Consider the following 12808-nt stretch of genomic DNA (forward strand, 5'->3'; position numbering starts at 1 on the left):
AGACAAGGGTGATAAATGGGTAGGAAGATCTTGGAGTGTCTCGCAAGCAGAACATGGACATCTACAGTACCCAAATTATGTTGATCATCTGTTTAGTATACTATTTATTATATTAAGCACACTAAAATATTTTTAAGGTTTTTTCACAGCTATATAATCCTCCCTAATCTCAAAGCCTTTCAAATTCCTAAAGATAATACATTTATCACTTCACAGAGGCCAATTTTCTTTCTTGTTTTATCATCTTGCAATGCTGCTACAGTTTACTAGTTACAATTCAGTTTCTCTGTGTTTATATGCTGGGAGTTAATAATGCTTTCAGTAGCATGCCTTCTGGTAAACGGAATAAACAGGAACAGAGAATTGTATCTTACACTCCAGTACAGCAAGTGCTACAATAACAATGCTTTGGTTTGGCTGATGCTATTTGTTGCTAGGTTCAATATTTTGGCATTAAAACTGCGGTGGCAACAAGAGAAAGAGGACTGACAAACTATGATAAATGTGAGTTGCTCTAGTGAGTTTGCCAAGCTGTGACTTACAAAGATAGGAAAGAGCTGAGCATCTGAAGAACAGAAGAATATAAAGAACTTTAAAGAGACCAAATCAGATCCTGCAGAAAACCAAACAGATTGGTTTATTTATTTATCTTTTAAGGGACTGGAAAATGCTGCCAACAAGACAGTAAAATAAACTTGATGTCCATTTTAAGGAAACAATGCAATTTCATATTTGCTGTAAATTGCCTCTTCCTTCAACATCCTTGTTTGCTTCTCTTGGGAGTCTGAACTTGTATTCCTGGCTTAAAGAATAAGGGAGTGGTAGGAAGAAGGAAGGCAGTGCAGGAGATTGACAGTGTGTACACTTTATATGATTTTGGAGCTGGAAGGGAAATTAGAGGTCAAAGCCGTTCAAACATTGGTTTTAGCAGAGGAAACCAGAGAGCTAGAGGATAATTAAGCTCCAAAGGTAAGTCCTAGCAGGGGGTGGGGTCAATGCAAATTTAGTAAATCATTAAACCCTTGGAAGCAACCTTTGTTCCAGGGGAACACCAGCACAGCTCAAGTTTTTCTTTCTGGTCTAGAGAGAATTCTAAAAATTATCCTTTGAAGTCAGCTGGCATAATAGAAAAAGAGCAAGACTGGGTTTAGGGAGACAAAGGGTCTAGCCCAACATCGTCTGTGCTTATCAGCCAATCCACATCCAGAAAGACTCCTCATCTGCCTCGGTCCTTTATTCTACGTAATTTTTGTGTTGTACAGTAGGAAAAAATGGTTTTGTCCTTTCTATTTTAGATTGCTTTTAAGTACCTTTAATCAGGTACTGAGATGTATTTGGGGGGGAAATTAAAAGCTTTTCTTTGCTTGAAGAAAGCAATCTAACTACAGAAGCCAAATCTACAGACATTCAAAAACATAAACTACAGGATAACTCGGTGACTACCAAACTGTATCAGATTCAACTCCTTTCTTAAGTACTTTATCTTTCCCAAAGCTGAAATCTGGTGCTAGCCAGGACCAGTACACACCCCCGGGGCTATTTCATTCCATTGGTTGGCAGGCCCTCCGGCAGCCTACACCCTTAGGATTTACTGTCAGGACGCCGGGTGTTTGTCATATGTTACACTGCTCGTGTTTTTTGTTTTTTTGCACAAAACAGAATGGAAAACTAACTTAATTTAAAAGATTAACGTGTAATTAGTAAATTCCTTTGGTTAATAAAACTGCCTAAATTTCAAGCCCAGAAGGCAAGTCATTTTTTCTATTCCTGTATCATCTGTCACTGTTGTTAACAGGAGTGAAAAAACCCAGAGAATTTATTTCATAGTTTGCATTCGGGGGAGAGTCACAGAAGCCCACGAAAACTCGCAGGGCAGCCTCGGACGGGCCGGTCACTCCCTTTCCTAGAAGTGCACTTCGGCAGGACAGACACTGGCACCCAAAGGAGACCCGTGTAGTGTCCACTCTGCACACACCCGCACATGCAGAGGCCCGGGATGATGCTCGCGGGGGACGGGGTAGGCCAACGGCAGGGTGGTTTTAAGGCGGAAAAATCACCGTCCACCGAGCCTGCCACGCCCGAGGCGGGTGATCCGGCGGGCAGGGGACACCGCCAGCCGGTGCCGGGCCGGGCTCGAGCAGCGGCCCGCGCGTGCGGGCGGCGGCGGAGGGGCCGGGCCTGGGGCAGGGCGGACGGGACGCGGCGCCGAGCTCACCTCCCTTGCAGGGCGTGCGGTGCTGGCTGTGCTGGGCCCGGTAGCCCTCGATGACCTCCCAGGAGCCGTCGTCGCGCCGGATGGGGAAGGAGAGGCTCAGCACATGGTTGCAGGGCTTGATGATCCGCAGGATGCCGCGCACCCGGTTCCGCTTCTGCTCCTCGCTCTCGCGGGTCCTCAGGTCCTCCACCAGCTTGTCCTCCACGATGCTGGCGCCGCGGTCGAAGAAGCCCTCCACCATCTTGAAGAAGTTGGGGTCGTCCTCGCGCTCGGCCACCGCGTCGCAGTAGTGGCGCCGGGCGGCAGGCGCGAGCCCCGGCTGCGGGGCGGCGGCGGGCTGCCCGCGGGCCCGGCCCAGCAGAGCGGCCGAGTCGGCGGCCGCCAAGCCCAGGGCGGCCGGCCCGGCCCGGGACAGCAGCAGCGCGTCGCCCAGGTAGCGGTACATGGCGGCGGGCGGAGGCGAGGTGCGTGAGGCGGCCGGAGACGCGCGCTCGGAGTCCCCGCGGCGGAGGGAGGAAGGGCCCGGCGCGGGCCGCCCTTTTAAGCCGCAGCTTCCTGCCCGCCCGGCTGTCCCCTCCCCTCGGGCGCTCGTCGCCTAACGGGGAGGGCGGACTCTGGGGGCCGCGCGCCGCCCAGGGCGCTCGGCCTCCGCCTCCGCCTCCGCCGCGGCCTCGCCCGGCCTCCGCGGCTGAGGCGCGTGCCGGCGGGTCGGCGGGGGCGCGCAGGCGCGGGCGGGCCTAGCGCGCATGCCCGCGCGGCCGGAGCGGGGGCGGGCTGCGTGCCGCAGGGGCTGCGGGGAGGCCGCCCTCTGCCTTCTGCTGGGCCCTCAGGTCTGCGAGCGACGACGGGGCCTGCCGGGGCGGGGGCCGGGCCTCTGGGGGGCGCTGGGGGGCCGCGAGTTGGGGCGCTGGGCCGGGGAGGGCCGGGCGGCCTGGCCGCGGGCCTGGGTGAGTGAGTCACGGCGCCCCTCCTTTCCGGCCGCGCGGCAGGGCGGCCACCCGGGCCCGGCCTCGGGCGGGGGCCGGCTGCGCGGGGCCTGGCGCGGGGCGCCTGGACGCGGGCCGGAAGGCGAGGCCGGGCGGCGGAGGTTGAAGGCCGGGCTGAGGGCTTGGCCTCATCCGCTGAGATTGAGGAGAGTTTAGTGACATCCGGCGCGGGGCTTCGAGGTGGCCTGCAGAAACTGGAAAGGACAAAGCCAGGGGCCTGGGGAATCTTGCTGTGGCCGAAAGCTCGGCACTTGTCCTCGAGGCCGCATCAGAATAACATTACCCACTAGCTTTTACCGCTCAGGTTTTGAGTTTTGTCCCAGTCATCTAGTCAGCAATGTTGAGAAAAGTAGCTATGCAGATCATTGTTATATCTCTTTACAATTTACTGACTGTGGTTCTTCTTTTTCCGAAATAGGTTCCAAAGCAGTCTAAAAATAAGACAAGGAACCTATAGAAATGCAATAATGCCCCCAGGAAATTCTTTCTCAGAAATATTTGTATTCGTTAAATGATCCAGTATATGACTTACAAACTTTATGCTATACGAGGGTCAAATTATGTACTTACACACACTTAATGGGAAATGCTAGAGTAACACACTCCTATGGATAAATTAGGTACTTTTAAAAGTCTAGTGACGGTCATTAAGTCAAGCCACTAGATGAACCAGTGTTTGAGGTCCCAGTGTTCTTAGTGATTTTAAAATGGCACCGTTTTGACCTGTGAAACTACTGTGCTTCCTGACTTGTTCACTTTATCTATTAGAACATGGAAGAGAAAGTTCTTTTTTTTTTTTTTTTTTTCTGAGGCAGAATCTCACTCTGTTGCCCAGGCTAGAGTGCCCTTGCGTCACCCTAGCTCACAGCAACCTCAAACTCCTGGGCTCAGGCTATCCTCCTGCCTCAGCCTCACTACAGGCATGCGCCACCATGCCCAGCTAATTTTTTGTATATATATTAGTTGGCCAATTCATTTCTTTCTATTTTAGAAAGAAATTTTCTATTTCCTTCTAAAGAAACTTTCTATTTCTATTTATAGTAGAGATGGGGTCTCTTGCTCAGTCTGATTTCGAACTCCTGACCTGGAGCAATCTGCCTGCCTAGGCCTTCCAGAGCGTTAGGATTACAGACATGAGCCACCTCGCCCAGCCTCAATGTACTTTCAAAACAAAAATGATCTTTCCTTACAAATGGAACTTTTATTTTACCTTGTTTTCTAAGTAAACCGTTAATTATATTTGTATTGTGTTTTTCAGTGGAAAATACTCTCTGCCTCAATCCAGAATTTGTCTTGATGGTCAAAAGATTAAGGTATCAGATTTCCTTTTCACTTGGTAGTATTGTCATTTAACCTTTTTACATTGCAACTCCCATCCCCCTCAAAACCTGAAGTTTCAGAATAATGTGATTAGCATCAGTAAACTTATGGAAATTTTTTCTTTTCAGATTAAATTCTTTGGTATGTTTTGAGGAAGGTAGTTTAAAAGCTCAGTTCTATTGTCCTTGTTTGTCTCTTTCTTGATAACCTTGGCCTTCAGAACAATAAATGTTTAACTTTGCCTCTTCTATGCTTTGTTCACCTGAATCCAAAAAGGTAGAATTCAAGCAGTTTTGGAAGGAGTGAGGAAAAGAGCTGTGGAAATTATTTTTTACTGAGTCTCCTGTGTCTACATGTCTTACAAATTGGCTTCACGAGAACCCTATAAAATAGATGTTTTTATTTTTAAAATCGTCATTATGTTTTTTAATTACAAGTTGTAAAAAAATTCAAACAGTACATATCATTTTTAAAAAACAGTGAAATTATCCAACCCCTCCCCCTATTTAGTAAATAGTTGGAATATTTCTTTTAGGACTAATGTATGTATTGTAATTCCTAATTTAATTAGGAAGGGAGACTGAGGCCCACAGAGACCAAGTAAGTTGTTGATGATCACCTAGCTGGTAAATAAATAGGCTAAGATTCAAAACCCTGTATCTGACTCCAAAGTTATACTATTTCTACTATCCCAAGAAACATTTTAAGTATTTGTTCCCTTTAGGTTAAAATTACTTACTGTGATGTAAAGTCTAATGAGTTTCAGCTTTACGTTTATTTGTTTGGTTTTTCTTTTTTGAGTCAGAGTCTCACTTTGTTGCCCAGGCTAGAGTGAGTGCTCTGGCATCAGGCTGGCTCACAGCAACCTCAAACTCTTAGGCTCAAGCAATCCTCCTGCCTCAGCCTCCTGAGTAGCTGGGACTACAGGCATGCACCACCATGCCGGGCTAATTTTTTCTATATGTATTAGTTGGCCAATTAATTTCTTTCTATTTATAGTAGAGACGGGTCTCCCTCTTGCTCAGGCTGGTTTCGAACTCCTGACCTGGAGCAATCCGCCCACCTCGGCCTCTCAGAGTGCTAGGATTACAGGTGTGAGCCACCACTCCTGGCCTCAGCTTTACGTTTATGATTGTTTTTGTAATATATACATATAATTTTCAAATTTAAGTTTATTCATAGTAATTTCCAGTTCAAAAGAAGACCAAAATTTAGTTTGAAGGTAATTTTGGTCATTGGTAGCATTTAACAGTGACAAATAGTTTTCTGCCTTTGAGGTTTATATAAGTTTTCCTTCTTTAACTGTTTTAAAATTCCAGGTCTGTTGTTCTTTACCCATACCATGCTTTTGTGCTTTCAGGTGTTTTTTTCTTTTCTTTTTTTTTTTTTGAGACAGAGTCTCGCTTTGTTGCCCAGGCTAGAGCGAGTGTCATGGCATCAGCCTAGCTCACAGCAACCTCAAACTCCTGGGCTCAAGCAATCCTGCTGCCTCAGCCTCCCGAGTAGCTGGTGCCACCATGGCCAGCTAATTTTTTTTTCTATATATATTAGTTGGCCAATTAATTTGTTTCTATTTATAGTAGAGACGGGGTCTCGCTCTTGCTCAGGCTGGTTTTGAACTCCTGACCTGGAGCAATCCGCCCACCTCAGCCTCCACAAAAGTTTTTAATTTTGGTGAAGTCTAATTTATAAATATTTTCTTTTGCTGCTTATGCTTTTGGTATCATATGTAAGAATCATTGCATAACTGGAGATCATGAAGATTTACATCTATGTTTTCTTCTGTTTTATAGTTTTAGCTTTTACATTCAGTTCTCTGATCCATTTTTTTTTTTTTTTTTTTTTTTTTTTGAGACAGAGTCTCACTTTGTTGTCCAGGCTAGAGTGAGTGCCGTGGCGTTAGCCTAGCTCACAGCAACCTCAATCTCCTGGGCTTGAGTGATCCTTCTGCCTCAGCCTCCCGAGTAGCTGGGACTACAGGCATGTGCCACCATGCCCGGCTAATTTTTTTATATACATATCAGTTGGCCAATTAATTTCTTTCTATTTTTATAGTAGAGACGGGGTCTCGCTCTTGCTCAGGCTGGTTTTGAACTCCTGACCTTGAGCAATCCGCCCGCCTCGGCCTCCCAAGAGCTAGGATTACAGGCGTGAGCCACAGCGCCCGGCCTCTGATCCATTTTTGAGTTAATTTTTGTATATAATATGAGAAAGGGTCCAACTTCATTCTTGTGCATATGAATATCCAATTGTCCCAGCACCATTTGCTTAAAAGACTATTTCTTCTTCATTGAATTGTCTTCACACTCTATGAAAAATAAAATGACCTAAATGTGAGGGTTCATATCTGGACTTTCAGTTCTTTTCCATTCATCCATGTTTATCCTTATGCCAGTACCATACTGTTTTGATTACTGTAGTTTTGTAGTAATATTTGAAATTGGCAAATATGAGTCTTCTAACTTTGTTCTTTTTCCAGATTGGTTATTCCATGTCCCTTGAATTTCCATATGAATTTTAGGATCATGTTGTCAATTTTTTTTTTTTTTTTTTTTTTTTTTGAGACAGAGTCTCGCTTTGTTGCCTAGGCTAGAGTGAGTGCCGTGGCGTCAGCCTAGCTCACAGCAACCTCAAACTCCTGGGCTTGAGTGATCCTTCTGCCTCAGCCTCCCGGGTAGCTGGGACTACAGACATGCGCCACCATGCCTGGCTAATTTTTTTATATATATATATCAGTTGGCCAATTAATTTCTTTCTATTTATAGTAGAGACGGGGTCTCGCTCAGGCTGGTTTTGAACTCCTGACCTCGAGCAATCCGCCCGCCTCGGCCTCCCAAGAGCTAGGATTACAGGCGTGAGCCACAGCGCCCGGCCTCATGTTGTCAATTTTTGCAAAGAAGTCAGCTGGAATTTTTATTGGGATTATGTTGAATCGATAGATCAGTTTGGGAATTAGTGCCATTGTAACAATATTACATCTTCTGATTCATTAACATGGAATATTTTTATATTTATTTTCTATTTGTTTAGCTCTTTTAAAACTTCTCTCAGCAGTGTTTTGTCATTTTTAGAGTGTAAGTTTTGCATTTGTTAAGAGCCCAGCAAGCTGTGATGGCAATTCTCCAAAATTGTATGAGAAGTGAATACCCAAAATTCTGTAGAATAAGATTGTTTCCTTAGTGGCAAATATATTTGAACCCCAGGACAATTTAGAAGCAAGCATGGAATTCAAGAGAATCAAGGCTTCAGCAGTAATATTCTGGGTTTATAAACTTGTGTATATTTGGCTTACGTATTTTAGGAGAATTGGCTTTTAAAATTTAAGGGATCAGTATGTGATTTCGAAATGTGTAATGAACTAATACAAAATAGGTTTTACACTTCTTTTGTTAAATTTATTACTAAGTATTTTATTCTTTTTGGTGCTATTGTAAGTAGAATTTAAAAAAAATTTTTTTTTTCCTTCTTTGTTACCCAGGCTGACCTCAAACTACTGGACTCAAGCAATCCTCCAACCTCAACCTCAAGAGTATCAGGGAATACAGGTGAGTGCCAATATGCCTGGCTTGGAATTGTTTTCTTAACTTCATTTGCAGATTGTTCATTGCAAATGTATAGAAATACAATCATTTATTTTGTATTGATCTTGTATGCTTCAACCTTACTAAACTCATTTATTAGTTCTGATAGTTATTGTAGTGGATTCCTTAGGATTTTCTATAAATAAGATACTGTCATCTGCAAATAGAGATAGTTTTCTTCCTTTCCAATCTGAATGTGTTTTATTTCATTTTCTTGCCTAATGCTTCTCATTCGTTTTTGCTGTTGGTTGGTATTTCTTTGTATGGATGCATCATAATTATTTTTACCAGTTTCTCATTGATGGCAAAATGTAAGTAGATTGTTTCCAATTTCTTACAGTTATAATAATGATATAATAAATAATCTGTTACATAGAATGACAATTCTCAAACTTTAGTCTCAGGATTACTTCACTGTCTTATGTATAAGTTGTTAATTTGGGTTTAGAAAGAATTTAATAATTATCTGAACTTTATTTTTCTATAAAGTTGCTTAGTTCATATTTGACATTGATACCCTATCTAGATAAAAAGATACAATAAAAGAAATGATATCACAATCAAACATTTAACTTTTTAAACAAAGACTTTTTTTTTAGAGATTGCTTTTTCTGAATAAACAAAGAACTAAAAATCTTGAAATTTTTATCAGGTCTCAATATTTCTAATTTTAATTGGTTTTAGTTCACAAGTGCTAGTTAATACTTTATTAATCAGCCAGATGAAAGTGTGGTTAGAAGGGAACCCTCTACTAAGGAAGCAGTGTATGTAAAGCTTGCAGATAAATAAGACTATCGTTTCAAAATATAGGGTAGCATACACTTGGGTTAAAAACAATCTCATCATTACAAAAATTTGGCTTAAACAACAAATTGTTTGAAAACAAATATCCCCTGGTTCTAGTTTTTTTCAAGTATTGGTAATTTTGGTATGTCGTGTTGTTTTTCAAAGTTTTGTGCCAAAGTTTTCAGGAAAACTTTTTCTAATTGCTTTTGTGTTTCTAATTAATTTTTAGAAAAGTTTGTAAATTTGACTTTCTTCCCCTTTAGTGAGGTATGCTTTTGTAATAAACAAAAAACAATGAAAGGAAGTATATCAATGAAAAAGATCTGGACTCTTCAGGGTTTGTAGTCTTTTTTCTTTTTAAAAAATTCATTTCCTAATAATTGCCTATTATATCTATTTGGCTGGTTTGGTTAAGTTTTCATTTTACTGCATTGCTGAGTAACAATCAACAAAGGTTTTAATCACCTCTTGCTGAAGGGTTCCTTCAATGTTGTAAGTAAACATGAAAGTCATGGTAGGATCTTTATCTCTTTAAGCATATTATGCAAGAAAGGTGAGGTCTCTTAAAAATTAACTGTACTAAGATAGGAGTCTGATTTTACCTACATGTTATTTATTATGTCTCTTTTTCTTTGTTTTTTAATTGAGGTTAGATTTTTTTGTTTTCCTTATATAAAGAGGATAGCACATTCAGTTATTCAAGATGCCTTACCATTCAGTGCTTTTTTTTTTTTTTTTGAAACAGGGTCTTGCTCTGTCACTCAGTCTGGGATGTCATCAGCCACTGCAGCCTCAAACTCTGGGTGCAAGTGATCCTCCACCATAGCGTCCTGAGTAGCTGGGACCACAGCTGCATGGTAATTTTTAAATGACTAATTTAAAAAAAAATTTTTGTAGAGATTAGGTCTCACTGTGTTGCCCAGGCTTGTCTTGATCTCTTGGCTTCAAGTGATCCTCCTGCCTTGGCTTCTGAAAGTGCTGGGATTATAGGCATTGGGAAGCCAGTGACTGCGATTGGCCTCCCAATCCAAGCTGGGATTGGCCAGCTCTGTTTATTAATCTATATGAAGGACCCTCTATAAAAACAAATCTTTATTCTATCTTTAACATTTTGTCTTTGAAAATTTTCAATCAATCGTGATTTCAATATAGTCTTGGAGTTTGATAGTAAAAAAGGAAATGCAGTGTAAAAATTAGGGTATATCTGTAATGCTGTTAAAAGCAGGCAAAACTGAAAAATACACTGAGAAAGAAAAACTACCTTCCTACTGACCATTAGGGAAGAGTAGCAGAAGAAACAGACTTTACTGTGAAGCATGGATGTGAGTATAATTACATAGAGCTTGCTTCTTAGTGAAAACATGTCAGTGAAACATTAGGGAGCAAGGTAGAAACACTGGTAATGTTGAGTCAGCTAATTAGCAGTGGTCTAACTTCCTAAACCAGATACTTAAAGTAAACACATATTTGCTATCTAGATTAGTTAGGATGCTTTGACCCTCCTATAGCAATACCCAAATAAAAATGGCTTAAGCTAAAACCATAAATCAAGAAAGATAACATTATCTAAGGAGAAGCCCAGAGGCAAGACTTTTCCATTGTTGGTAAAAGGGCTCAATGGTACCATCAGTTACCCAAGTGCTTTTCTGCTGATCTTTCCTGAAGATTGCAAGATGGCTTTAGCAGTTCCAGGAGTCACATGCAGACACAACTTTTTTTGAGACAGTGTCTTGCTCTGTTGCCCAGGCTAGAGTGCCCTGACATCAGCCTAGCTCACAGTAACCTCAAACTCATGGGCTCAAGCAATCCTCCTGCCTCAGCCTCCCAAGTAGCTGGGACTACAGGCATGCATGTGCCACCATGCCCAGCTAATTTTTTCTATATATGTTTTTAGTTGTCTGGCTAATTTCTTTCTATTTTTTAGTAGAGATGGTGTCTTGCTCTTGCTCAGGCTGGTCTCGAACTCCTGACCTCCAGCGATCCTCCAGCCTTGGCCTCCCAGAGTGCTAGGATTACAGGCGTGAGCCACCATGCCCAGCTTCAGGCGCTTTTAAAAATATTTTAGAAGAATGTTATTTAGAAAGACATAGCATACAAATACATGAATAACAGTCATTTAACAAATAGTTTAATTTGAAGAGGTTATACATACTTTCTACTTTCTGTGTTGCTAGATTTGTCTATTCTGGACATCTCATCTAAATGGAATACAATATATGGTCCTTTGTAACTGCCTTCTTTCACATAGTATAATGTTTTAAAAGTTAATCCATGTGGCATGTATCAATACTACATTTATTTTTATGGCTGAATAATATTTAATTGTATATATTTACCACATTTTGTTTTTCTACTTATCGTTGCTGGTCATTTGTGTTAGCTGTAATCCTAGCACTCTGGGAGGCTGAGTTGGGAGGCTTACTTGAGCTTAGGAGTTTGAGACCAGCCTGAGCAAGAGTGAGACCCGTCTCTACTAAAAATAGAAAGAAATTAGCCGGACAACTAAAAATATATAGAAAAAATTAGCTGAGCTTGGTGGCACATGTCTATACTCCCAGCTACTCAGGAGGCTGAGGCAGCAGGATTGCTTGAGCCCAGAAGTTTCAGGTTGCTGTGAGCCAGCCTGACACCACGGCACTCTAGCTCAGGCAACAGAGCAAGACTCTGTCTCAAAAAAAAAAATTTTTTTTTAGTACATTTAGGGGTACAAGTGTTTTTTGTTACATGGAGAAATTGTATAATACTGAAGTCAGGTCTTTTAGTATACCTGTCACAGAAGTAGTGCACATTGTACCCAACAGCTGGATTTTAATTTCTCACCCCTTCCCACCCTTTTTAGTTTTCAATGTCCATTACACCACTTTATGATCATATACACCCCTCATTTAGCTCCCATTTATAAGTGAGAACTTGTGGGTATTTGTTTTCCTATTCCTGAGATACTTCACTTAGGATAATGGTCTCCAGTTTCATCCAAGTTGCTGCAAAAGACATTATTTCATTCCTTTTTAGAGCTGAGTAATACTCTATGGTGTATATATACCACATTTTCTTTATTCACTCATTAGCTGGTAGGCTCTTAGGTTGATGTATATCTTTGCAATTGTGAATTGTGCTGCGATAAACATTCAGGTATAGGTGTCTTTTTAATTTAAGATAAAATGACTTCATTTCCTTTGGGTAAGGGAGTAGTGGGATTGCTGGATGGAATGGTAGGTCTATTTTTAATTCTTTGAAGTATCTCCATACTGTTTTCCATAGAGGTTTACATTCTTGCTAACAGTGTGTAAGTGTTCCCTTCTTACTACATCTGCGCTAACATCTGTTGTTTTTGACTTTAATAATGGTGACTCAGATAGGGGTAAGGTGGTATCTCATTGTGGTTTTAATGTGCATTTACCTGATAATTAGTGATGTTGAGCATATTTTCATGTTTGTTAGCCTTTTTATATCTCCTTTTTAGGAAAATCTGTTCTTGGCTTCGGCCTACTTTTTGGTGGGGTTGTTTCTTTTCTTGCTGATTTGTTTGAGTTCTTTGTAGATTCTGGCTATTAACATTTCGTTGGATGTATAGTTTACAAATATTTTGTCCCATTTTATAGGTTGTCTATTTACTCTGTTGATTCTTTCCTTTGCTGTGCAGAAGCTTTTTAGTTTAAGTCTCAGTTATTTATTTTGTTTCTGTATTTGCTTTTGGAGTCTGAGTCATAAATTCTTTGCCTAGGCCAATGTCCAGAAGAGTTTTTCCTACATTTTCTTCTAGAATTATTGGAGTTTCAAGACTTACATTTCAGTCTTTTGTCCATCTTGAGTTACTTTTGTATATGATGAGAGATAGGGGTCCAGTTTCATTCTTCTGCATATGGCTGTCCCAGCACTATTTATTGAATAGGATGCCCTTTGCCCAGTGTGTATTTCAT

The 12808-nt window shown here is 41.7% G+C and overlaps 1 protein-coding gene across 1 annotated transcript in view; it reads right to left on the reverse strand.

Moving 5' to 3' along the window:
• Nucleotides 1-2776, reverse strand: part of GLUD1 (glutamate dehydrogenase 1) — a 39288-nt gene extending 36512 nt beyond the window's left edge. Inside the window, exon 1 of the mRNA XM_012788037.3 lies at nucleotides 2216-2776. Within this exon, the coding sequence (XP_012643491.1) occupies nucleotides 2216-2660 (445 nt within the window). The 5' untranslated portion in view covers nucleotides 2661-2776. The remainder of the gene's footprint in view (nucleotides 1-2215) is intronic.
• Nucleotides 2777-12808: the final 10032 nt, after the last annotated feature.

This window comes from Microcebus murinus, chromosome 14 (assembly GCF_040939455.1).
Source record: "Microcebus murinus isolate Inina chromosome 14, M.murinus_Inina_mat1.0, whole genome shotgun sequence".
NCBI classification, from domain to species: domain Eukaryota; kingdom Metazoa; phylum Chordata; class Mammalia; order Primates; family Cheirogaleidae; genus Microcebus; species Microcebus murinus.